Source organism: Gouania willdenowi, chromosome 9 (assembly GCF_900634775.1).
Source record: "Gouania willdenowi chromosome 9, fGouWil2.1, whole genome shotgun sequence".
Lineage (NCBI taxonomy): Eukaryota > Metazoa > Chordata > Actinopteri > Blenniiformes > Gobiesocidae > Gouania > Gouania willdenowi.
This window is the reverse complement of record NC_041052.1, coordinates 36,846,484-36,872,348: the sequence shown is the minus strand read 5'-3', so window position 1 is coordinate 36,872,348 and position 25,865 is coordinate 36,846,484. Positions and strand designations below refer to the sequence as shown.

The window sequence follows — 25,865 nt, the reverse complement described above, 5'->3', positions numbered from 1 at the left end:
GCATCTATCTCATGCTGATCAAAATGCATCGCCCAAGCCCAAGCTTGTGTAAAACAATGAACCAGACCCTACCCGACCAGGTCCCGTCAGGTTCAGGCAAAGATGTTCAGCTCAAATCTGGGGACAATTTAACCTTATATAGCAGGGCTCTTAAACTGTACTTAAGGTGTGTTCACACCAACAAATCCTATGGTTAAAATGCTCTAGAACACACGTGTCAAACCACAGGCCTGGGGATCAAATCCGGCCCTTTAGAGCATCCATTACAGCCCGCAGCAGAAAGCAAAAAAGTTGGAGAAACCATGAATGATTGTGTAAATTACCAACTAATTTGGTCGTAGGTATCTCCAAAATAATACACAAATTATATTTAACTCCATATTAGCAGGGCTCACATTTTCCTCGTGCTTATATAATGTGATGGCAGTCATTTTTCATCTCAAATTGTTAAAAGAACTCTCAATTTTTCTAAAAATCACGCAATGTTTTAAAAATAATTTCACATTATTTCTCCAAATTATATAAAAATTGGTCACAAAATCAAATGAATTGAAAGTGAAGATCCTGTAGGGACTGATATTTCACTTATAGCTTTGATATTATCAGTACAGTACATGTTTTATCATTTATTTATAGTGCATTTATTTATACTACAGCACAATAATTATTTCATTACTAATTTTTGCACCTAAAATTTTCAGCCCACTTAAACTGCTCTATATTTGGCCCCTGAACTAAAAGGAGTTTGATGGAACTGCTCTAGAAAGTCTGCCGTTTTTGAACGGCGGGGACGTGTAGACGAAGTATAGATGGAATCAGGCTGGCGAAACCTAGAGGGATTATTTTGACCAGACTCGGAGCGTTCCCAATCGAAATCTAGAGCGATTCAGGTGAGCAGTGAAGACTCTCGGCTCGGACCAAATGCATGAATTGTTGAAGGTAACGAAGAGCGCACCAGAGAAGACGGGACCAGCTACTGCACAAAACAAACCATCAAAACCACCAAAAACGTGGCAATAGGTGGAGAAGCAGATTTCTGCGCTCGCTTTGAACAACAGAAGAAAGACTGTTGTGTTTGTCCGCACAGAGAAGCCTCTACTCTAGTAACGGCTGCCCCAAACAACTGGCTCATGCAACTGCATCAGAAATATTTTAGAGTGGATCAAAAAGGATGCTGTGAGCATAAACTGAGTCAAGTCCAGGTGAAAAGACTGGAGTCAGGGACTATACCATTGTGAAAGCACTCTTAGGGCATGCCATTGTTTGTCCAGAAAAGTATGCTTCATTCATTGTACCCGTGTGAACACTCAAATAAAGTCTAGAGCGGATCAGGCATATGGATTCTAGTGTTTGTTTTGGCCGGACTGGGAGCTTCTCCAATCAAATTCACAGCTGTGACAGCTGTAGTGCAAGTAAAGTCAAAGAAAAACATCATAAAACATTAAAAACAGTTCCTGTGCAGACAGAAAGCTGTGAATAGGGGCTGACATGTGGATATTTGAAGAAACTCAGGAATAACAAGGTTTTTAGCATGATTAGTTTTCACTGATGTGTTTTACCTTTGCCCTGTTCACATTAGAGCTTTAATCGGGCTGAAAAAAGAAAGACCCGACCCGAATGAAGCCGAGGTCTTCTTAAGCCTGAACCTGTTTCAACCAGACACATCCGTGCACATGCATGCAGTGATCCAATGTGAGTTGTTTTAATATCAGCTTTATTTACTAGTCCCTTGTTCTGCATACGAGTATAAATATGCAAAGTAGCTTCATGTGCCGCTACAGACTGTACGTGCTTCCGAAACACATCACATGATCATTTATTCACCGTGCTATAGGGCTGCACGATTTTGACAAAAAACCTGATTGCAATTTTTCTGACAGATATTGCGATTGCGATTCGATTTACAATTTTTTTTTTTTAAAAAAAAAGCTTATACATTTAAATGCATTTTTCAGAAAATTAGTTTTTAACTCCTGTGAGGACACAAAATAAATACTAATAAGTAAAAAAAAAACCATAATTAAACAAAAATGTAAGTCAAAAATAAAGTAAATGAAAGATATAATTGTACTGTGAGGAAACAAAATAAATACTAATAAAAAAGAAAACTATAAGTAAACAAATGTATATCAAAAATAGAATAGTTATTTAAGTATTTTTAAGTATGTACAGTGGGCACACTAGTCATACTCAACCGCCCCATGATGCATTGTGAGTGGAACGTAAAATCGTCCGTGGAACCAGCTTTAAGCTAAAAATCAAACATCTCCTTTTCAAAACAAAAGCATCTCTTTCATTAGTTTTTTAAGGCTTTTGTGAAAAGGGCTCTTGTTTTGAAGTTCACCGGAAGTTTTGTCAGTAGCACAATGAAGAGTTTTTTTTTTCCAGATGTTGATATTCTACTTGGTCACTTTCTTACTTAAAATGTTTTCAGAACTTTCAAAGATGGAGAATCAACAGATATTTAGCCTCAGAGTTCTTCAGATTTTTGTCATTGTAGGTTCCAAATGCATCTTGGGAAACTTGGAAGTATGCGCTCATCAACCTAATCATACTTATATATAGAGTTTATACACATTGAGTTTGTAGTGCATAGTATGGAGTATGCGATTTCAAACAGCCCTTGTGTGCATTGAAACCCTTGTCTCCTGGCTAGTAGCAGTGTTGCTAACATTCAACATGCATCACTTTTGGCTGAGACTGGGGCCTGTCCTGAGCACAAAACTGAGTGAATCTTTAAACTGGTCAGGAACTCTATTTTCAAACCTGCATGTAATCCAATTATGCTTAGCTAATGTGAAGGTCAGGGCGATCGGTGCTTACTCATACGTTATGATGGGGATGAAATGAGAGCAGTCTGTAAAGACCTGCACAACTGAACCTTAAGTAAACGCAAGCCGAAAGCCACACATGTAAGCCTTGGTAAAAATAAGCAGAGAAAAGCCAAATAAGTTCAACTTCCAGTGAACCGTGCTGCTCTTTGGTGAGAATACTCGCATGCTAACGGTCATCCTAGAATGGGTAACATATCGGCTCTAAAGTTGGAGTGTGCTGTGAGTTGCTAGCTCACTGCTTTAAGAGCCTGTTATTCTGTTTTAATGAAACCAAGCCCAGCACTGAGATGCCACAGTTGGCTGTGAAGTCAATTAGTCCTCATCGTGGTTACAGGGCTGACATTAGTCAAGACATGCGTGTTTTGATTAGAGATGACAGACGACTCACTGCTTTTGGACTGCCAGACATTCCTCACTCTTCATCCCATGGGTGAAGCTATTGAAGCTGACTGGAATATGGAAAGCTAACAGCTGAGCGTTTCTGCCAAGACGCCCCTTCATCTTCAGAAAACCCTTTCATAAATACAACGGCCTGACGTACAAGCCTGTTTAAGCCCCAATAACAGTGACATGCTGCATCATATAGAGCGAACACAACAGCCGATATGTTATTACAACACTGTATATCATGGCAGTAATGCTCAAACGGTGGGCTTTTTACACACAATGGGCTTTTGTTGTCCAGGTTATTTATTGTGCTGGTGTGAGGTTGTGCAGAGCTGGTGGGTGAGCCCATCCAGGGCCTTGTATTGTTAGAGAATGAGCTGCCGTTGTTTGTGAGCCTGGGAGGGTTTGTTAACAATGCCTTTTTATGTCCCTGAGTGCGTGTCTGTCGGCAAACGTCCCCTCAGAATTTTTTCTGTTTTTGTGTAGTTTTTGTTGTTGCTCCATGCATGTGGATCAGGGTCACCAAACATAACCCCCTTATTGTGTGCAATGTCCTAATAGGCCACTTTTATATCAGGCACATGTGAGCTTTAGTGTGTGGGTGTTTTGAATATACAGTATGAGTGCAAATTATTTAGTGCTGGTGTGTGGAAAAGGGTTTACTGCCCGTCCTCCCAAATGGAGCCTTTCGTTCTCCCCCCATTCATGTGATGGTATGGTGACGGAGAAGGTGGGGGGGGGCAGGGATTAACGGGGCAGAGGCACTGCCTTGTTAAAGAAAAAGAAAGGGTTTGAGTGTGTCTATTGGATTAACTTGTTTGGGCTTATTAAGAGGGGAGATACAGCCGCTTGTTAAAAGCACTGCATGGGGCGTCCCTCAGTGAGCTGGCAGGGTCACCATTCAATTAGGGCTAGGCCCCACCCTGACTCATTGTGGAGGCTGTCTGCCAGGCCGCTGCACCACTGCCGACTCAACACCAGGAGGGCAGTTTCACAGAGACACTTTATATGAATGTGTGATTAAAGAGAAATCATCCACAGGTGTAGAAGTGATGCTATCATTTAAACTAAGAGCCTCTTCAACTTTCTGGGCAGCCTTATTAAGATGGTTCACCATCATCAGGTTAGAGAACTGTCAACATTGTAATTTTCACTAGGGCTTAGAAGTTTCCATTTCAAATTTTTATCAAATTCCGTTTTAATGTATAACTTCTACCTATTCTATGCAACAGATTGTAACTTGGTCCCCAACACTCAATGAATGTAGATAGTGGCTGTTTCTTTAAAATATGATTTTCTGGCTCCTGTATTTTGTTGATTTTCGCACATATAAAACCTGTTGTTATTAAAAACAACAACAAAAGCAATAGTGGAGTGCAACCAGACACCAAATCACATGTTTTCTTTTTTTTCTTCTATGTACTATATATTTGTGCTGATGAGGCTTCCAGTCCCACAACAAACGTTTTTGGCTAGACAGTCAACTATCATAACTTTTTTTTCTAACATAGTGCTACATTTATGTGTTTGTTACTATTTTACATGTAGAAACCCCAGGGCATTGTAAACAAACCAGAGAAGTAGTGTTTTTTCTTTCTCAGCAGCAATTCACACGTGTTGTTCCTATCAAACAAGGTTTAAATCACTGAATGGAGCTGGATATGCAGAGTCATCATTATGTTCTTCAGTTTTAATGCTAAGAAATGTCTTGGTCTCCTTTTCTGTCTACATATACTGCACCATGTTTTTGAGTGGTCATGTGACCTGGTATGTCACGTTCTGTGACGTGTTATTGCAAAAAAAAAAAAGGCACTTTTGCAATACATTTCAATATCGAAACATCTGAAATACCTCCTCATAAAAGCTTAGAACCTTTTTATGATATTTGAGTGTTTTTTTTCCTTTGACATTAGGTGTTTCCATTCCCAGTTTTTTATTACTCTATTTAGATTTTACACATTTCCAAGGGTAATGGAAACCTAGCTTACGTCTACTTATTGATTCATCGATTGGTTAAGCAACAATCCAATCAAATTGAGTCAAGTCAAACCATCGATCGACATCGTCATCGTTACAATACCCCTTTTTGTTTAAAAGAATAATGTTGATATAAATGTTTTTGAAACATTTCAGGAATGCAATGATCGAAACAGTTACATTGCTTGGTATGTTTTTCTAGACCTAGGTGAAATGTAACGATTGTGTTAAATAGGAACGTATTATTCGATTGAAGGCCCCTGAATGGAATTGAATTTGAATAATGGCAGTCTTTGTGATATTGTTGTCCAGATAATTGATATTGTATCTTATTGTCATAAAAACTGGTGATTTACTCCCCTGCTATCATGTCTACTGTATGTGCCGGTTAATACTAAAGATCATTCATTTCATCAACTTTTCTTTATGGCTAAAACATGCCCACAAACACACTTTAGCACATACACACAGTGGATGTGTTCGCCCGTGACCACCCTGTAACACCCCACACTTGGCAGGATGCTTATCTGAGCAGACAGCTTTTGGCTCAGGCAGCATCTCCTCTGATCTCCTCTGCAGTTTAAGAACCTTTTAACTAAGAAATAGCCCTCTGCCAAGCCCACCGCCTCTTGATTCTGGCTTATTCCTTCATCTCATGGGACTGATCTTCCGCCCCCATTGCAAACCCTGCAGCAGGCATTAGCAGAACAGGAAAAAGTCGATAGACATCCTGGTTTTGAGATATCCCTGCACTGGTGTAATAGGAGACCAGTGAGTAGATTTGATGAGTGAGGGAAGTGCAGGTGTGTTTTTTTTTTTTTTTTTACTTTAGGAAGTATGCAGGGCAGGGAGTGTGTGCTTAAACACGTTCTTTAGTACCTTCATGGGTATTGACCTCAGCCAGACAGGTTTTTTCTCTCTGCAGCTGGATGATGGGTCACAGGGATTGGGTTTAGAGATAATTTCCTGCCTCTGACAGACGTCTGCTAAGTAGTACAAAACCATAATAGGGGAAAGAGGGACATGACACACAAGCCAAAGACTTGCTCCTTCTGCCTCACTCTTAAAGGCAATAATAGAAGAAAATTGGTTCTCGAAATTGAATTGTAAAAAAGTAGGTCTGTTTCAGGAAAGTATAATGCCTCCGAATACATTTGGTGAGCAGCAAATGGAGAAAAATGGAGGGTAGTTACACAATTGTCTTTCATTTCAGGAAGAGGAAAACTGTGGCGATATCGCCGGCGAAGACGAGCTTTTAGTCTTAATCTACCCCATGTGTCCCTTTTCTCGCACTCAACCACTATCTTTGAACAAATGGACTGTGAGGATGGGCTTGTTGTGAAATTAGTATCCTCACTGTGAAGCACACAGAGAAAGGATTATGTGAATAGGCAGTAATGAGCTCAAAGTGCCAGTGTTTTCTGGTTCAGGCCTGCCTGTGTGTGAGAGGAAATGGCACCGCGAGCTTCCACAGGCACCTGCTGGGACAAAGAGTGGCCCCACTCCTCTATCGCCTGTGCGCGTGCACGTTATTATAAAGTTTGTGTTCAGTCGTTATCCTGCTTCTGATAGCATTTAAAGCCCAAAATCACTTTTTTTCTGTTGAAAAAAAAAAAACTGTATTTGGTATGAAGTAGTGTTGCTGATTGATTTTTGTTCCACTAGTGTTTGAATTTGGCATATTTAGTTGTAAAAATCAAAGAGTGACTGTCCTCTATGGGTTGAAACCCAGCTCTTGCAATCAACTTTTTCTATTGGCTAAGAATGGTGGTTTGTGATGTTTTTGGTGGCTTTTCGCATCACTGTTATCCCCGCCCCTTTAATAATAACTAGCACATGTGGACTCTACAATCTGTGTTGAGTATGTTGGATTGAGATAATTGTGAATATAGAGGTGTAGGCTGTGTTTGAAATGTCATGCTAACATACTACTCATACTAAGTTTGACATCAAAATGAGTATGTAGTGTGTTCACATTAGATAGTATGAAAAAATTGAGTGAGTACGCAAGAAATACCGGGATGTATACATTTTTTCAATATGCACACTCGTCATACTCAACTGCCTCATGATCATCCCCTTTTCAAAACAAAAGCATCTATTCTTGTCTCCCATTAGTTTTTCAACACTTTTGTACAAAGGGCTCTTGTTTTGAAGTCAACCGAAAGTTTTGTCAGTAGCACAATGGTGGGTTTCTGAAAATCTCTGAAATGTTGGAGTAAGATGAGTTTTATGGATCAAATGAGCACATGTTGATATTCTACTTGGTCACTTTCTCACCTATAATTATTTCAGAACTTTAAAAGGTGGAGAACCAATGGAGATGTTATTTAGCCTCAGTGTGCTTCAGGTTTTTGTTTTAGGTTCCAAATGCATCTTGGGAAATTTGAAAGCACACTGTGCTTCAGTGGGAACGGTCATCATCCTAATCACACTTATAGTATATAGTAGACAGTATTATATTAGCATAGCATAGATTGTTGTTTGGAGAGCCCCGCCCATAATCAAGGCACTTTTTAAATTTCTGCCTAGACGCAAACCTCAGGGTTTAGTTACTCTTTAACAGTACAAATATAATACTTTGAGTATTTCATGTTTTGAATAAGTCTCATGTTCTAAACTCAGATCAGATATTTTGAGAATGTTACTTCTTGTTTTAACATTCTTCTTGTCTTTCACAGATACTTCATTCTTCTCAACTTGCAATGCAAAATAACACAAAGTTGTTGACATTTTTCTCTTGTGAAACCTTTTAACTGTTTATTCCTTAAACACTTATTCTTTATTATTTTTAAATGCGTGTGAAGAAGCCAGTGCTTTGCAGACTGCAGTTAATTTATCTTGAAACCATTGTAATTGCTTTCTTTCAAATCAAAATGATAATCTTTAAAACTAAATAATGGACTGATGGCAAGTGGCTAAGTGTTCATTTAGTGATTCACTGAGAGAATAAATAACAGAGGACAAGTCTGTGACGGGCACATGAGAAATAATTTTTCAATAATCTGCCATGCATCTCGGCAGGAGACGCTAGCGCTGATGGCACAGATAAAATATTCTACTCGTGTTCTTTTGTCTTAATGTGGGAAGAGACCAGGCAGGATGGAAACCGTAGTGTCACATTGATACGTTTTGGACAAGAAATGCACTCAGAGCAACAATTAGCGCTGCAAAAAAGTCATTATCTATTGTAGTTCAATACAGCGGGAGCATGCGGTTCTTGGAAACATACAATATCCTTTGAGTAAACAATAGAGGCCTGATTGTGATTCCTATCATACTTTCTGGACCTAAAGGGTTCTGATCGCGAGCAGAAGACTGAGTAATCAGTCATCATTGTGCTATGTGACACTGGTATGTTTCTGATGAATGATACCCTCCATGCTTTACGATTGTTCTCACATTTTTCAGGGTGTTCTACGTTCTTGTATTTCCAGAGAACAAACTAGTAAACCGGCAGCTCCTGCCTCTCTATTTCTGAGTGAAGGGGGCTGTGGGGGGAAAGGGGGTGTAGTGCTAGAGATTTATGGCCTAGAGGGAGATTGATTAGTGCCGTCACTAGCCTTGATGTACGTTTGGCAGCCTCTACCGCCCAACCTATTGCATTTGTACACACACACACACACACACACACACACACGCTCCCATGCAACCATACAGTTCTAAAACATCTACACATAGATCCAGACAGCACTCAGTCTCTTAGGCCTTCCCCGACAGTCCCTCAGAGCTGTTGCATGCTAAGTCGTAGCACACTGACTGCTGTTTTGACCATATTTTTGCTGTGCATAGATGGCGTCATCAATCACCATGTGCATGCCGTCCTCGAAAGAATGTGCCTCAGTGTCTCTGAGTGTGTGTAAAGGATGCTTTCATAGACAGGAGATGCGGTTGAATGGCTCTGTGGATATGCTTGTTTGAAGCTGCAGCATGACTTGCCCGGACTGTGCTCTGAACCCGTGTCAACCGGGTTGGCCGAGTGCAGGTGCATGCTTATCATTCAGCACACAGAGCTGAGAGGCAGACAGCTGGAAGAATCTTTTCCTGTGTGAAACCTCGCTCATTTAGCCACAAGATGCCTCCTGCTGGCTTATGTAGATGGAGGTGATTGCCTTCAGAGAAAAGAGGACTGCTGTCAGTGAGTACCTTGAGTCTCCATCTCTAAAAGCCAAAGACTAAGTGTTCTGATTGACTCAGATCTGACATTCAGCTGAGAGATTAAATCAATTACAAAAACAGCTTCTACCATCTAAAGAACATCTCTAGAGTGAAAGGTTGAATGACTCAGAAAGATCAGGAGAAGGACTATGGACTATTGTAATGGTCTCCTGTGTGGTTCCTCAGGGCTCTCTTCTTGAACCCCTTCAGTTTAGCCTTTATATGCTTCCTTTAAGACAAATTCTATAGAACTGTAAGGTTGACTATCAGAGCTATGCAGATGATATGATGCACAACACTGACTCAAAATGACTATGGTAGCAGGTAGCCCGCATAGACCATGTGAGGTGCCCCCAGGGGCTCTAGTCACCAATGAGCTCCATCTAAAATGTGAATTACTTTCCAGGATTCAAACTCACAAAAATATATACATATGTCAGACGTAGTTATTACTTAGAGTTAAATACTGCTGCACATGATGAAGTTTTAGTATTAAATTAATACTTTACTGTTTATTTTCACAGAAACATTGTGACACATGTTAATTGTTGTGTATTGGGTGTATGGGTTGTGGTATGTTATATATAATATAATGTTAATTTTTAAAAACACAAAGTGGGTTTTTGTAAAATATGACGTAATTGTTACATTTTACAAATGTTATGTTATACGATTAGTTAAAAGTTGTTTGTTAGTAGCTAGTAAAATAGGAAGATGATGATATTTAAGAACTGCGTTTCACACTGGTAGCCCTATACAGTATATACAGTACCTATGAAGTAGCTCACAGTTTCAGAAAGGTTGGTGACCCATACGTTATACAAATAAACTTGCCTTGCCTAATAGAAAAAACACAATTTCAACCTCAATTCATGCAACTTAACTTATTTATTTTCCTGCTCTTTTTTATTTTCCAGGTTGGCCGCAGAATTCCCTCCACTGTAGTACTGTGCCCACCTCGTCATGCTGGCCTGCCTGCAGAGGAGGCAAAACCCTCCACCCCAGCACCCGGTGTACACCAGCAAGACCCTGGATCCATCGCAAGCCTTTGGACGGAAATGTAAGTTCACACAGTGCAGGGGGAATAGAGGTCAGAAGTTCATCCGGCCTCGAGCTTTGGAGAAACAAATACCTGCATTCATTGTTTGTGTTTCAGTCTGCCAGTCATGGTGACTGATGGAAACAGATAGTTAACCCGGACTGTGTACGCTTCCCACTTTCACAGTGCGTTTCTCCACAGCTCGGAGGATTTCTAAACGGCATGATTCGCCTTGCTCTTAGACCTTGGATAGCAATGTTGTTTGGCTACTCATTGTGACCCAGGGCTGGTTAGCTGTGCTGATTGTGCAGTCGTGACAAGAGCACTGAACAGACAGTGCTTAACGTGCCTCACTGGCCCTGAGTGACCCGGGGGGGTCTGTAAACATTTACAGTGTCTGGCCCTGGATGTGCTGGCTGCATGTAAAGTGTGGCAGCTGCTCTGTTTGCTCCCTGAGTAGCTCCCTCTGTCCACTTACACAATGGTGCCAGGGTTGAAAACTGTTACAGAGCAACCACAACTTCGTCCTACCAGTTTTTAATCAACCACATCTTCTTCCTACCAGTATTTAGATAAAGAGAATAGTCGCAGTGAGACATTTATGAAAAACCTGCTGCGTTTGTTACATGGCAGACCTTTGAGCAGCAGGGCTGGTAGATGAAACTTTGAACTAAAGTCTATAACCTTTTAAAAGCTTTGAACAGAAAACTCTTACTCAAGAATAGTCTGAAGGACTATTATCACAACATTTCAGACCTTTAATGGGTTTGTTCCAGGGTTGGGGTCAATTATATTTTTCCAGTTACAATTCCGTTTTCAATTACCCATGTTCAGTTATTTTTAATTACCCTTGTTCAATTACTTTTCAAATATGATTAGTTACCCGCATTCTTTCCAAATTCAATTAACTTATTTTTGTATCAGAAAGTCAATTACAATTACTTTCTCAATTACTAAAGTTCATTTACAATTAATCACAATTACTGAGCCTGAAATAAATAACCTAATAAAAGTTAACTTTCCTCTTGTGTTAGCTTTCTGTTAGCATCTCTTATGATAACGGGTCATTAATCAGCTGTAAAATACACTTATCAATCATCTATCTTAATTCCTATTTATTGTTAGGCTTCTTATTCAATGAAAACGTAGGTATTCATATTTTTGGTGTGGGCATCTGAGCCTTTTTAATGTCAGTATATCCCTTGATTTCAATTTTTTTTAAATGGTAAAATGTGGGAAAGCTTGATATGAAACATTGTTGAGTTGTACATAGAACTGTAACGTGGTTCAACAGTTTTGCGTTAAATTATATTTGACAATTTTTATTTAGAATTTTCATGCCAATTATAAAGTCAATTACCTGAACAGAATTACAATTTTATTACAATTAAGACAGCAATTATAGTTACACCATGAGTGTAATTAATTATCAATTACGCAATTACAATTATAGTTGACCCCAACCTTGTCTATAACAAACCCTTTTAAAAGCTTTGAATACAATACTTTTACTCCAGAATAGTCAGAGGGATTATTACTGACATTTTCATAATACACTAGATATTTTAAAGCAAACAGAGACAGCAGCTAGCTGCATATTTTGTGCAATGCCGCTCTTGATGGATACTGAGCACAGAGATACAATATGTAGAGGCTGTTATTTTCCCTCTCAAAGTTTCCCCAATTCTGTTTTGGAGTTTACCCATCTCCATGCCACTTTACCTTTTTCAAAGTTGTTACAATTTCTTTGGCTTTCCCTCATCAGATGTCATTACTGGCTCTCAAACTTTCCAAAATCATGCCAAACATGCTTAATTCAGGTAATTAAATTCACTATTATCATTCATTTTGTATTTCTCTGCTGTATTTGCACTGAAGTCACACAAGATTTTGCTCGTGATTTGACATCTGTCCACTTGCTAAAGTTGCTTACTTTAGGCCTGCCGTTACTGGTGGAAAATTGTGTGTAAATGTGATATTGTCCCAAAATATGTTGGTGCAGGGTAGTCCTTTTCATACAGCTATTTACATTTCAGGAGATCAACTCGTCAAGTCGTGACATATTATCATATTTCTTTCAGAATTTACGTTTCTGTCTCAGACCACCTGTTTATGGTGAAAAATTGCATGTAAATGTGTGATATTGTCCCAAAACATGCATGTGAGGGTACACTCCCTGTCATATTGCCATTTCTGTTCCTGGAGGTGAATTTTTTTCTGTGCATCTTCTGTGATCACAAAAATCCCTATTGGTAATTTTATTTTTTATTTGTAAAATGTGAATTAAAGGAAAAACATAGAAGAATAAAACCAATGTTACTATCTTACTGTAGTTGCATGCAGTGCAAGCTCTCTTTGAGGTCGTCTGTTAGGTCCCGTAGATCGTCTGTGTGGTCATTTTCAACTGTGAAAACACTTTTGTGATCCAGTCAGAAGTGGTTTTGAAGTTGGATCATCTTCACTGTTTAATCTCTGTCTGATGTTTTCTACAAGGATTCAATGAGTCCTCAGTCACAAATGAAACTCTGGATGACGTCCATCTTGGAGCTGTCTTTGCTGTTGGCGCCAATATTTCACACAGTTTGAAAACTGAGACAAATTGAGCTCCAAGTGATTCCAGTTATACGAGCTCACTTGTTAAGTGGGCTTTAAACACTTACTAATGAGGTTTGTATTTTGTTTTAAAAAAGAAAAGGAGAGGTCAAAGACAATTATTGTAAAATAAATTTTGCCATGATGGAAATGCCAGGGTCGGGAAAGAAATGCATCGACTTCACCACGGTTGTCTTAATTGATTCCCGACTTCCAATTTCACAGGATTAGCCCACTTCCTCTCAAGGTCCTTGACGGAGGAGCGGCCAGTGAGAGTCAGGACTCAAATCAACCGAGAAAAAGCACGTCCTCCAGTTTAACCCCTTCCTTCTTACTGACCCTTTCTATCCCACGCCCTGCCTCTCCTTCTCAACCTGTTAAACTCTTTGATTAAAGGACTAACAGTGACTGACTTAAAATAAGAAGGTTTGAACACAACAGCCTCCTTTCTGTCCATGGAAAGGAGGGGGTGGTGGTATATTTCTATCATACTCTGCAATAAGGTGAAGGTGAGATGTGTAATTTTTTTAAATTGGTTTGAGGAATACGGTGCCAGTGCCTTTGAATCCGGGACAGAGATGGTTTTAGAGAAGAGGCCCCTTGCATGCAGATGCCGAGCAGCTGCACAGTTCATTGATGCGACTCCCATTAAAAATCCCTCATACCCTCAATAAAAAAGGACTTAACTGGCTCTACCATCAGTTGGAAGCGTTCAGATCGGCTCACCAGACAATCAATTTCCCCCCCAGCGCACGGAGCTTAGCAGCAGAAACGGGAGGCGGAGAGCGGGATGTTTCCATTTTCACAGCCCGCTCTGTGTCTGGGCTTCGGAGGGTGGGGTGAAGAACTGTAGAGTAGAGAAAGCCGAGGAGAGAAAGGAGGGAGGAGCAGAAGAAGATAAAGAAAGACAGACGAGTAGGGAAGAGAGAGAGAGAGAGAGCGGCCGAAAGGGAGACGGAGAAGCTGCCTTTTCAAAAAGCTATTGACCGCCTGGCCTTAAAAATATCATATTGGATTATCCTCAAAGGGGCAGCCTTTTGATTTTTTTTTTTTCCTTTGGCTGTAGAATTGAAAGAAGTGAGGCGCATTACTTGAATTATAAATCATAGGCACTTGCTTTCTCTGCTCCCAAATTCCGCACATATGTGCCTGTACTCCGCAGTGCCAGCCCCTGTCATTTTTAATTAAATTCCCCCTTATGGATGACATTTGTAGCTTACCCCCATCCCCCCGTTCGTCCTTCCATTCATGTCTCTCTACCACTGCCCTAGATGAAGACATGAAAGATGAAGAGGGCAGAAAATCCAGGGCTCTTCCTTGTATTATGCCCCAGAGAGAGGGTACCCTTCCAGATAGATAAGAGAGAAAGGCCCTGCTGACCCGACCCCCTTCCACCCCACCCCCCTTGGCCACTGGCAGTCCATCCCTCTCTTTGATGGGCACTTTTCCAGTGCACCATGAAAGGTCTACAGAGGGCTAGCATTGAACCGCGGCTCCTGCAGGGGGGAAAGGAGGTGCACCAGTCCACTGATGAGTAACACTGAGTGGCTGGACGGGAGACCCAACGACCCCCATCCCCCCCCCCCCCTCCACACTCTTCTTTGCCCAGATAGCAATTACTCTGCCACATGTCAGCTGAAGAATAACAGCTCTACAATCTGTCAATGGACTGGTTAATGGGGAAATTTCTGCTGTTCTATTTTCCTAAATATTATCCTTTCAAATTTCAACAGGGCTTCATTAGTTTGCTCATTACGGAGCAGCTGCATTTGTGGCGGCTTGACATTTGGAGGAGTTCAGCAGTGACACCGGGTGTGCACATTTGCACATTTTATCCGAGCCCATTGTAGTTTCTGGTTAACCACACATCCGAGTGTCACTCCCATATTTGTCCTGCATTCAGATCAGACTTTGGGATAAACCTGGGTGTTCCCTGACCCTATCTACCCCAGCAGAGCCAGGCTATAACTCACAGGCTTGCCCACACACACGCGTATACACGTTAATAAAGACATCTTTGATTCTAAATGTACAAGAATATCTTTACATTAGAATAGAAGCACCAAAGTTGAAGACTGATGCTGTCCACAGTTAATCCAGTCTCAAATCAACAGAATACTCTCTAATTCAACACTACACATTTAACACACAAAGGCTGTGTTCAAAATCACACACTAACGTACTAATCATACTAAGTCTGACATCAAAACCAGTATGGAGTGTGTTCCAATTAGATAGTATGGAAAGATTGGGTACGTGAGAAATACCCGGATGCATACTAGTATGCATACTAGTATGCATCCGGGTATGCATGATGGCCACACTAATCATACTGAAATGCCCCATGATGCTTTGCGAGCGGAATGTAAAATTATCCTGGGGCTGGCTTCAAGCTAAAAATCAAACATCCCCTTTTCAAAACAAAAGCATCTCTTCTTGTCTTCTATTATTTGTTTTTTTTTTTCCACGAGTTTTATGGATCAAATGACCACATGTTGATATTCTACTTGGTGACTTTCTCACTGAAATTGATTTCAGAACTTTCAAAGGTGGCAAATTAACAGGTATTTAGTCTCAGTGTGCTTCAGGTTTTTGTTGTTGTAGGTTTGAAATGCATCTTGGGAAACTTGGAAGTATACTTCAGAGGAACGCTCATCATCCTAATCCTCCTAATCATACTTACGTAGACGGTATATACTCATTGAGTATTTAGTGTGTAGTGCAGTACGTAGTATGCAAGTTTGAACACTGCCATACAATTCCAGAACCGTAGGCCGTATGCTTCTGACACTACCCAGGAGGCTGAAGGGGCCAATCAACCAGGTGGAGATTATTTAAAAAAATTCCACAAGGTCTGATATCCCAGCTCTGAGCTATGCCAACCCAAGTTCAGTCCTCTCCCAGATTGATCGACAGAGACAACCTGGCCTTGTCACACGTAGCCTCAGGACATGCCATACAGGTTCACCTGGGGATTGTAGTTTTCCTAATAGCCCTGTGCTGCCACAGGCTGAGCTGCCACAGCCATTAGTTTGCTTGGCTTTTAGCTCCTTCTCTTCATAAGCTGCACTGCCATGAAGATGGAATATGTTCCGGTAATGACCTACCGTCACCTCGCTTTCACTGTTTTTGCAGCCAGCGTTAGACATAACAGCAGAATTAGCCGGCTTTATCAAATTGTAGCACGATATTTCAGTGGCTGCTATCTGGGAGAAAAAAAAACCAGGGTGATTTTTTTCCATCTGAATATTTAAACATGGTCACCAGAAGAAGAAATAACAACCTTTAGCCTGATTGCCTCTGTACCCCGGGAAGCGAGGGGCATAGAGTGGAACCGGGAGATGGAATGGAGCCGACAGAGAGCGAGCAAATCTGCATGCACTTGACCTTTTCCCACTGATTGAACTAGCTCATTTTCAACTCCCATTTGGAATTCCACAGAGAGCCAATGGAGACTGTCATTATTCCAGCGTCTGCACAAGGGAAGCAGAGGTCACAAGGTATTTTTCATGGTGAAAGGTGATTGACAGCTATCCAAGGCCTCCATATCTCCTTCATGATACCTACTCATGCACTTCCATTCTGGGCTCTGCTCGGTTTTCACAGCTACAGGAAATGAGGTTTTCACTCTTTCGTCACATTTCTAGATTGTAGATTCTAGAGTTTATCTCAGAGACAACCATCAGGTTTTAGTTGTCTTACCTGTTCCATGCCCCTTCTTATGTGTTGGCGTCTCAGTGCTGGCACACAGAGAATCATTTCCGGATGCTAGCATCCCACAGAGCCTCTGCTCTCTGCCTTCTGCTGTGCACGTGGGGGGTAAAGCAATCTTATTGCCGAGAGAGGTGAGCTTCAGGAAGAGAACGTCTACTGTAGTTTGGGTCTCACAGCACGACTTGGGTTCAAAAACCGGTCCCTCGTTCCAAAGCCTTCAAGCTGCCATTTGGACATCCCAGGTGCATGGCATGGACACCCGTCGCCTTTTCCTGCCGGAGAATGGCTTTGGATGAGGGGGCGCTGCCATTGCTTGCTGTCCCACAGGAAATGACCTGTGGGTTATGTTTTTACAGGATAGCACCATCATGCCCCCACCTGAGAGGTGCTACACAGGAACAATTTGTTTTTTTCCCTACATATTAATAACAATACATGAAGTATATATGCTGCACATACTGGAGCAAAAGTGTGAATATTAGGGATGTAACAATATCTAAATCTCACTGTTTGGTGTGATCACAGTAGTAACCTCGCGGTACGATAATAATTGCGATATTGAGGGAAAGCTCAGGGTTTTACAGGAAGGCACACAGTTTGCAGCAATGCTAACAATAACAAGATAAATGACCATTGAAAAATTGTCTGTTCACAATTTTGACTGTATTTATTGTCAAACTTTTAGATTTTTAACGTTATAAACTGAATACTACCTACAAACATATACCGATTATTTAGCGAAAGTCCAATAAATCTTTACTGCATCATCCTAATCCAATAAAATATGAAAGTCCACCTTTTATATCTGTTCACTATTAAAGTCCCTGTTGCTTTTTTATTTTACTAATTCTCTTTGTTCATATTTGTCGATCCATGTCGGCCATAAAGGTGCATTCATACCAAATACAACTTCAGCGACTCTGGCGACTAGATTACATTCAAAATCAATGAAAATGGCGCGATGTCAAGCATCCTCCCTTCAAGCGACACGGCTCTCGTAATTTGCGCAATTTGAGTCGCGGGAAGCCGCTCAAAATTGAAAATTTCAAACTTTTCAACAGACTTCAAGTGATGCTATGTTGCGACATCCAATCAGCAACGAGTCTCTCCCCACGTCACTCCACCGGTGCGCCACTATGTTCAAGTGACTCATCATGGGTGATTTAAGCAACTTTAGTCGCTAAAGTCGCGTTCAGTCATACATCGGTTCCATTTTTTTCTCAGTAAATCTACCTACTGTGCAAGCTTTAAACTTTGTGCAACTTTGTAAAATAAGAGTAAAACCAGGTGGATACTCTAGACATGCATTTGAACTGTAATTGCTATCCATGTTAAAGTTTCAATCAGTGCCAATAATGTGATGGTTTTTGGTGAGGGTCAGTGTTTCCTCTGGGTTTGCAGCTGTATGATTGAAACATCTAAAAAGGTTTAAAACTGGTTTTTGCACACCTGTGCTTGTAAAATGTATTTACTCATTTAAAAGTGAGATTTTCACCAGCAAACCATAACCCACACGTCTAGCTTTATCTTTTTTTTTCATTACTACATGAGGAAAACTCAAGGTGTTTTTGACTCATTGAAATAACAAATGCTCAGACTTAAACTGTCTACCGAAGTTAAATTGTAAAACAAGTCGACACAGTGAACAGCTATTTTTGTTAATGTAATTGCAGTAAATTATTTAATGTTACATAAGCAGTGTAAAAATAATGGTTTTAATTGGCTTAGAAGGTAAATAAGCTTAGATAGATTAATTCAGGTCAAATGAAATGGAAAAAAAACTGTTTAATACAGTTTTTCATTTTTTGTAGTTTCACAAAGTCTGTTGATCATTATAAAACAAAAAAAATAATAATTTACTCAATAATGGTTGGGTGTAGAAATGCAACTAATTACTTTACTACAGATTTAGAAATATACTAAAAAAAATTACAATTATCCCTAAAAGTAACTCATTTACAGTAACGTGAGTACTTGTAATCCATTACTTTCACCTCAGACTAAAAGTAGTTGAATTTTGGGTGTTTTTAAAGTAATTTCTTTGTTTGATGTTTTAGTTTTTTATGATTTTGCTTGGGTACTTTTCTGTATTTCTCTGCCTTTCTGAAATATCTATTGTTTTGTGTGTTTTTGGAGTCCTTTTTTTGTGCTTTTGTGTCAATTTCTTCAATTCTATCTGTATTTTGTGTACTTATCTGCCTTTTTGTGAATTTGTTGGTGCTTTGTGTTTTGGGGGTAATTTTGTGTGTTTGAGTTTCTTTGTTTTGTGTATTTTTGCTGTAAAATTGTTGTGTTTTTGCATTTTTTGTTTGTTTGTTTTATTAGCCATGATATGTTTTTATATTGTGTATTCTTAATCATTTTGTGTATTTGTTTTATTTTGTATTGTGTTTTTCTTTCATTTTGGAGTTTTGTGTATTCCTCTGCCTTTTGAGATTTTTGTTGTTTTGTGTGTTTTTAGAGAAATTTTGTGTTTTTTGTTTTAGTTTTGTGTGTCTTTGCAGTGATTGTCTGTATTTCTCTGCCTTTTTGTAAAATATCTAGTTGTTTTGTGTATTTTTGGAGTCCTTATGTATTTTTGTTTTTATGTGCTTTTGGAGTCATTTTGTGTAATTTTCTTCAACTCTGTGTGTGTATTTTGTTGTTTTTTGGTGTAATTCTCTGCCTTTTTGTGAGTTTGTTGGTGCTTTATGTTTCGGGGGTCAATTTGTGTGTTTGAGTTGCTTTGTTTTGTGTTTTCATTGTCTTTTTGTGTATTTTTGCCGTACAATTGTTGTGGGTTTTTGCATTTTTCTTTTCATTTTGTGTTTTTTTTCTCTCCCATTTGTTGTCATTTTTCGAGAGAACATGCAAACTATACACACTGCACAGGAAAGATATCCATGACTTCCAGGAATCCGTGACCCTGCTTGCTGTGAGTCAGTAATACAGTCAATCATTGCTCCACCAGGCAGCTCAATGAATTATTCATTCAAATTAATAAATGGCAGCTCATGGAAAATGCCTTACAATAGGTCCCTGTCTAATAAACTAACAAAGTGCAACAGCTTGCTTAAAATGTGTTCATTTACGGTTCATCCGTTACTTTTTCGTCTACCACTCTGTGGCGTGTGTACGGTCGACAGCGCAGCAGCAGTGCCTTGTTGTCTGTGCACTAGTGTTAAATATTAATTGGGAATCAGTGGAGGACTTGTCTGCTAAATGATAGAACAGAAGGGCCCAGGCTTGCCTCAGGCTGCCCGCAGGCGCCTTTCTTCTTCCATTTACCTGCAGGCCTGCGCACCAGCACATTCTCCGGTCTGACAGGCCGGCCCAGGCGCCTCCAGCCTCCCCTCATCTCTCTCTCTCTCTTTTCTTCCTCCTGCTTTTTTTCCTGCTATCTCTGTGAGTGCTTACAATCTCTACCTCTGGGGTTTTTTCCTACTCCAACCTGTGTGTGTATGTGTTTGGGTTGTAGCTGTTTTCCTTTGGAGTTAGTGCATGACTGTGAAAGTGTTGGCTCTTGGCGCTACACATGGCCCTTTGAGAAAAGACTGTCACCGTGTGGCTTATACTTCCACAGACAAGAGAATCTTTCAGGTCAGGATTTTTTAGCTTGTTTTGTTATTTTTCTTGGCTTTGTGTCCTGTGTTACTTCAATCTGTGTCCTCTTCCTGATGTTTTTATCCTGAATCAGCCTCACACTTTAGTCCTCCTTTCTTTCATGAGCCCTGCTTTGTTCCTTTTCTATCAGCCTTGTCATCTGCAGGGGTGTACCAAGACAAAACAAGTCTTTGTTGCTTCTGGCTTGCTTCAGCCTGTGGATGACCCTCTGGATCGAGTTAATTAAGCTGTGGGGATTTGTTTTGGCGCCTGAACCTGTCTAACCTGTTGTTTAATTTTTATTCAGTGTCTGTTTTCAGCCGCGCACAGCTTTTTCACAAGGTTCAGTGAGGGTGAAGTGGCAGGATGTGAAATGGAAGAACTCTGGGATGGAGGCGAGGTCGGGGATGTGAATGGAGGGGAGCAGGAGGTGGGCAATTGTGAATAGAGGGGTGTAGTGCGTATGGAGTAATATGTAAAGGTTTCAGTTTATTCAGACAACTTTTTTCAGGGAATGTACTTTGTTTTTCTGACATGTTTCAACTGCCAGTCTTCGTCAGAGGCGTCTGCTGATCACTTTGATGTGTCCTTTTGAGTTCTTGCCTTCAGGGAATCAAAGTCAATTTCCTGAAAAAAGTTGTCTGGAGTAATATGTAAAGATTGTCTTTTATTCAGACAACTTTTTTCATGAAATGTACTTTGATCTCCTGACATGTTTCAACTGCCAGTTTTTGTTAGAACTGTCTGCTGATCACTTTGATGTGTCCTTTTGACTTCTGAGTATTGAGTAGCTAGTTAGCGTAGCATCGATTGTTCATTGGAGATGTTATAGTGTAGACTGGGTGTGTCTTCACTGGTCCATGAGCCCCACCCATGAATAAGTTATTTTTTGAATTTCCAGCCTGATGGGAGGTTAGCCTACCAAACAATAGTTTGTGTTCAATCTAAAAGCAATAAAACGTTCAACTAAACCCGAAACTACTTATCTTTTGTGCTTCAAACAAATGTATTTGGACATGAAGAATTGTTGTTTGATTTTTGTTTAACTCATTTATTCAAATATTTCACTTTGGCATATTTTGTTGTAAAAATGTAAGGTTGACTGCCCTCTATGGGCTGAAACCCGGCTTTTACAATCAAATTTAGTTACTGGTTGAGAATGGTGGTTTGTGACGTTTTTATTCAGTGTCTGTTTTCAGTCCAGCACAGATTTTTTCACAAGGTTCAGTGAGGGTGTAGTGGCTGAACAGGATGTGAAATGGAAGAACTCCGGGATGGAGGCGAGGTGGGGATGTGAATGGAGGGGAGCAGGAGGTGGGCTAGATTGTGATGCCATAGGAATGAGTTCACGGGCTCATAAGCACAGGCCTAATCGCATATGACAATATCGGCTGGTGTGCCAGTCGCAACGCATAACCGCCCCTGCTGCTTGTGCTGACTCGGGGTATTTGCTGATAAAGCGTTGCTTTCTAGACCATGCTGTATGCACAATGAGTGTGGCTCAGGCAGGCCTGAGGGCTGGCTCATCACTCACAGCCCACAAACCAGCAGCCAGGTCCCCCCTCGCCTATTTCAAACCACCACTAAGCCTTCTGACAGCACTCAGTATTCAAACAGACAGCAAATTCATGTTTTTTACATTTATAATCCACCATGATTAGCATCTGTAAATTATCACAAATAGAAATGTCGTTGCTGCTCAAGGCTTGTTCAAAAATATTCATGGGATTTTTTTTCAGTAGAAATGTTTGCAATTATAGGTTTTGCGTGCGTGTGTGCGTCTGCGTGCGTCAATTACATTTTTCAGTTACAATTACATTTTCAATTACCCATGTTCAGTTACAATTCAATTCTGATTACAGTGATTGGCATTTTTTCCAATTACAACTAAATTACAATTGTTTTATTCTCAGAAAGTTAATTACAATTACCTTCTCAATTACTAAAGTTCAATTACAGTTAATCACAATTACTGAGACAGAAATAAATAACCTAATAAAAGTTGTGTTAGCTTTCTGTAAGCATCTCCTGTGATAACGGGTCCTAAATCAGCTGTAAAATACACTAAAAACTAATACCTATCATTTAATTTCTTTCCTATCTATTGATTATCTTTACCTTCCTAATCCATGAAAATATAGGTTTTAATATTTTTGGTGTGGACATCTGAGGCTTTTTTGTGTATTTTTCTTAAATGGTTAAATGTGGGAAAGCTTGATATGAAACAAATGTTAATAATTGTTAAATACATACAGAATGTATAGAGCTGTACATATAACTGTAACTGTAACATGGTTCCCCAGGTTTGCGTTAAATTCTAATTGACAATTTTTATATATAATTTTCATGGCAATTACAATTAAAAAAAAAAAAAAGTCAATTATTTAAACTCAATTACAATTTAATTATGATTACGACAGCAACAGATTTTTAAAATTACAATTTTAATTATGTCATAATTGTAGTTAATTATCAATTACGCAATTACATTTATAAGTGACCCCAACCCTGGTGTGGGTGTGTGTGCCCCAGTTTTCGCGTTTGTTTGTCGTGTCCCACAAAACGTCTGACATGGCAGCGACTGACCTGCATTCCTTTGTGGCTCAAAGAGGACGAAAATGAGCCACTGTTGTTGTTTGAATTCAGAGAGCCAACATCAGCAAATAACACACACACACACACACACACACACACACACACACACACTGATAGCCTTGTTTTTCTAAAAACTATCCTTCATTTACTGTCCTTCATGCACAGCCAGCCTCCTCAGAACAACCCAGATGTAACGATTAACAGATGCCTGAACATAATTTACTGTTTTTTAAAGTTTCGTAGAAGAGTGGTTCTCAACCTTTTCAGCCCTGACCCCCAAAATAAATAAAGGTGCAGAGACCAGAGACCCCTATTGTACCTGAAGGTGGTTGAACACAAACATCAGAATCAGTTTTACTTTATTTATCCCAGGAGGAAATAAAAAAGAAACACTAAAATGTAGAAAAGAAAAGAAAACATACATAATTAAATAGGGATTAAATACAAGTTCACACCTCCAGGAAAATACAATACAGATAAATACAAATATAGTACAGTGAGCCATCTACCAACTACACTGTAAGATCATGAACATTGAAGAACAGTCATGTGGAGACAAGGCCATTTATTTATTTATTTATCTAAATAATATCCACTGTTATCCAGGAAGTTTATTATTATTTGCTTTATAGTATATAGTCATCCTAAAGAAGTAAATCCTTGTTTTAATCAGAAATAAAAATGGGTTAAAAATGACCAAAAATGGTGGAAAAAGTGGTGAAATGGGATTTTAAAAACTACAGAAATTGGTTAGAGTGGCAAATAACAGACAGAAAAAGTGATAAAAAGGGTTTAAAGTGTCAATATTGGAACATTTAGTAGGAAAAATGAGTTTAAACTGGCAAATAATGGGCATGACAAATCCTGAATGTGTTTAAATTAACAAAAAAAATAAGCATGAAATACGGTGAAAAGAGGTTAAAAGTGACAATTATGGGTCAACATACAGTATGTGACATTAGGTGGGAAAAGTGGTGGAAAGGGTTTATAAGTGCCAAAAATGTGTTGAAAGTAGAAGAAATGAGCAGAAAAGGCATTGAAATTTAATGAAGAAGTGGCAGAAATTGAGGTACTGTTGCAAAAATGCATTAAAGGAGCAAAAATATGACAAGAAAAAGTGATGAAAATAGGTGAAAATATGGCAAGTTCGGTGTAGTTGCAGAAAAAGAGTAAAAATAAGTAGTTTCCCTGAGTCTCGCGACCCCAAGGTTGAGAACCCCTGTCTTAGAGTATCTTTTCATTGGTCAGCGTTGATAACAGTGTTTTAATTTCACAGGCAGGAGGTCTGCTCTTGTGCTGCCAATGACAGTAATAGGGCAGGAATGCAGGACGAGTGCTTTCCCACGCTGTTGGTTTTCTTCTGTCGGCTGTGTTTGAGACGAGGCTCTGGACCGGCTAGGCTCTGCTAATGCAGCCACAGTGCAGACAAATGGAAAGTGACACTTGTGTGTGTAGAATGGTATTTGTGGTGACGCTTTGACTACAGATAATAAAGTGTTCGCCCTGAGGTGATTTCGCCCGGCAAGCACCCCGGATGAAACTCACTTACTCAGAGAGGGAGACAGAGGAGACAGAAGGTGGGGGTGAAGAGGTAGCAGAGATAGAAATGGAAATGAAGCAAGAAAAGACTTCAAAGAACTACTGAGCGATGATGATGAGAAAAAAAGACGTAATTTAAATGCTTTATGGGTCACAGGGTGCAATAGTCGACCTGTCTGATAAATCTGTCCTCACTGCTTTACTCATTTAAAGCCCACATTTCCATCAGTAATCCAAAAATATCAAATGAATTATTCCCAGTTTGATTGATAATTGTTTTTTTTTCATAAAACATAAAGTTTGTGGTCAGTCTCTTGTTCTGCTTCGAAGTGAAACTAAATCCAAAAACATTTTCTGCTGTAGAAAAAAACCTATTTGGGTATGAAGTATTGTTGTTTGATTCTTGTCCAATTCATTTATTCAAATATTTAAATGTAACATATTTTGTTGTAAAGATGTAAGAGTGACTGCCCTCAATGAGTTGAAACCAGGCTGTTACAATCAAATTTAGCTATTGGCTGAGAATGGTGGTTTGTGACATTTTGGTAGCTTCTTACATCACTAGTGTTAGCCCCACCCCTTCTTTAAAAACTAGCACCTGTGGAATCTGCAATCTGTGCTGAGTAGTTTGAGAGAATTATAGTGAGTATTGAGTAATATGTCTCAGATCCCTCTCTCCCCCTCCCTCCCCGCTGCTATCTTGCCCTGCCTCCAAACTTTCCAAAGTCCCTCCCTCAGAGGAGCTAACAAGCTAACGTTAGCCCGACAGCAAACTCACAGTAATATAACATGCACTGTTAAAAGCATATTACTGTAGTGCTTCTCTTTCTATGTGCACACACCTCAGCATCAACACAGTGTCACTTACAGCAGCCCACACAGAGGCTGCTGCGCGCACACGAACAACACACGCACTACAGAGTTCTAGTGCAACAACTACAAATCAAACATAATGTAAATCAAGCAGCAGTAATTACGTTTCAAGCAGAAAAGTCACTAATTCCATCTTCTACTCCTCCAACCATACACTGTAAAAAAAGCCGGCACTACAGCCCCGGGAAAGGGGCGGGGCCTGTGAGCAACAGCTGTCAGACAGCCCATCAAACACAATCCTGCCTCTGATTGGTTCTTTTTGCTCGGTCGTGGTGCGTTCTGGCAATCTGCCAAAGGCAGCAGGAGCAGCAGGGAGGACTCAATGTTTTTTCACACAAACTACTAGTTTGATGTAAAGCTGTCCTTACATAGTGACAGCTTTAGCAAATATAACAAAAAGTCACTTTTATAAGAGTTGCAGACTGCACCTTTAAGGTTTTCTTTTATTCATACTACTTTTTTCAGGAAATTTACTTTGATCTCATGACATGTTTTGAGTGTCAACTGCCAGTCTTCCTCAGAGGCATCTGCTGATCGCTTTGATGTGTCTTCATGAGTTATTTTTTTCAGGAGAT

At 39.9% G+C, this 25,865-nt stretch overlaps 1 protein-coding gene across 3 annotated transcripts in view; it reads left to right on the top strand.

The window, feature by feature from the left end:
* The window catches only part of fam222aa (family with sequence similarity 222 member Aa), an 80,352-nt gene that overhangs the window by 38,773 nt on the left and 15,714 nt on the right, over positions 1–25,865 (top strand). For 2 of the 3 annotated variants that reach the window (XM_028458636.1, XM_028458637.1), the window contains exon 2: positions 10,274–10,416. In XM_028458636.1, coding sequence (XP_028314437.1) covers positions 10,320–10,416 — 97 coding nt within the window. In that variant the 5' untranslated portion in view covers positions 10,274–10,319. Of the gene's footprint in view, positions 1–9,247; positions 9,337–10,273; positions 10,417–25,865 lie in introns of those variants that run through there. The other variant, XM_028458638.1, reaches the window with a different exon arrangement.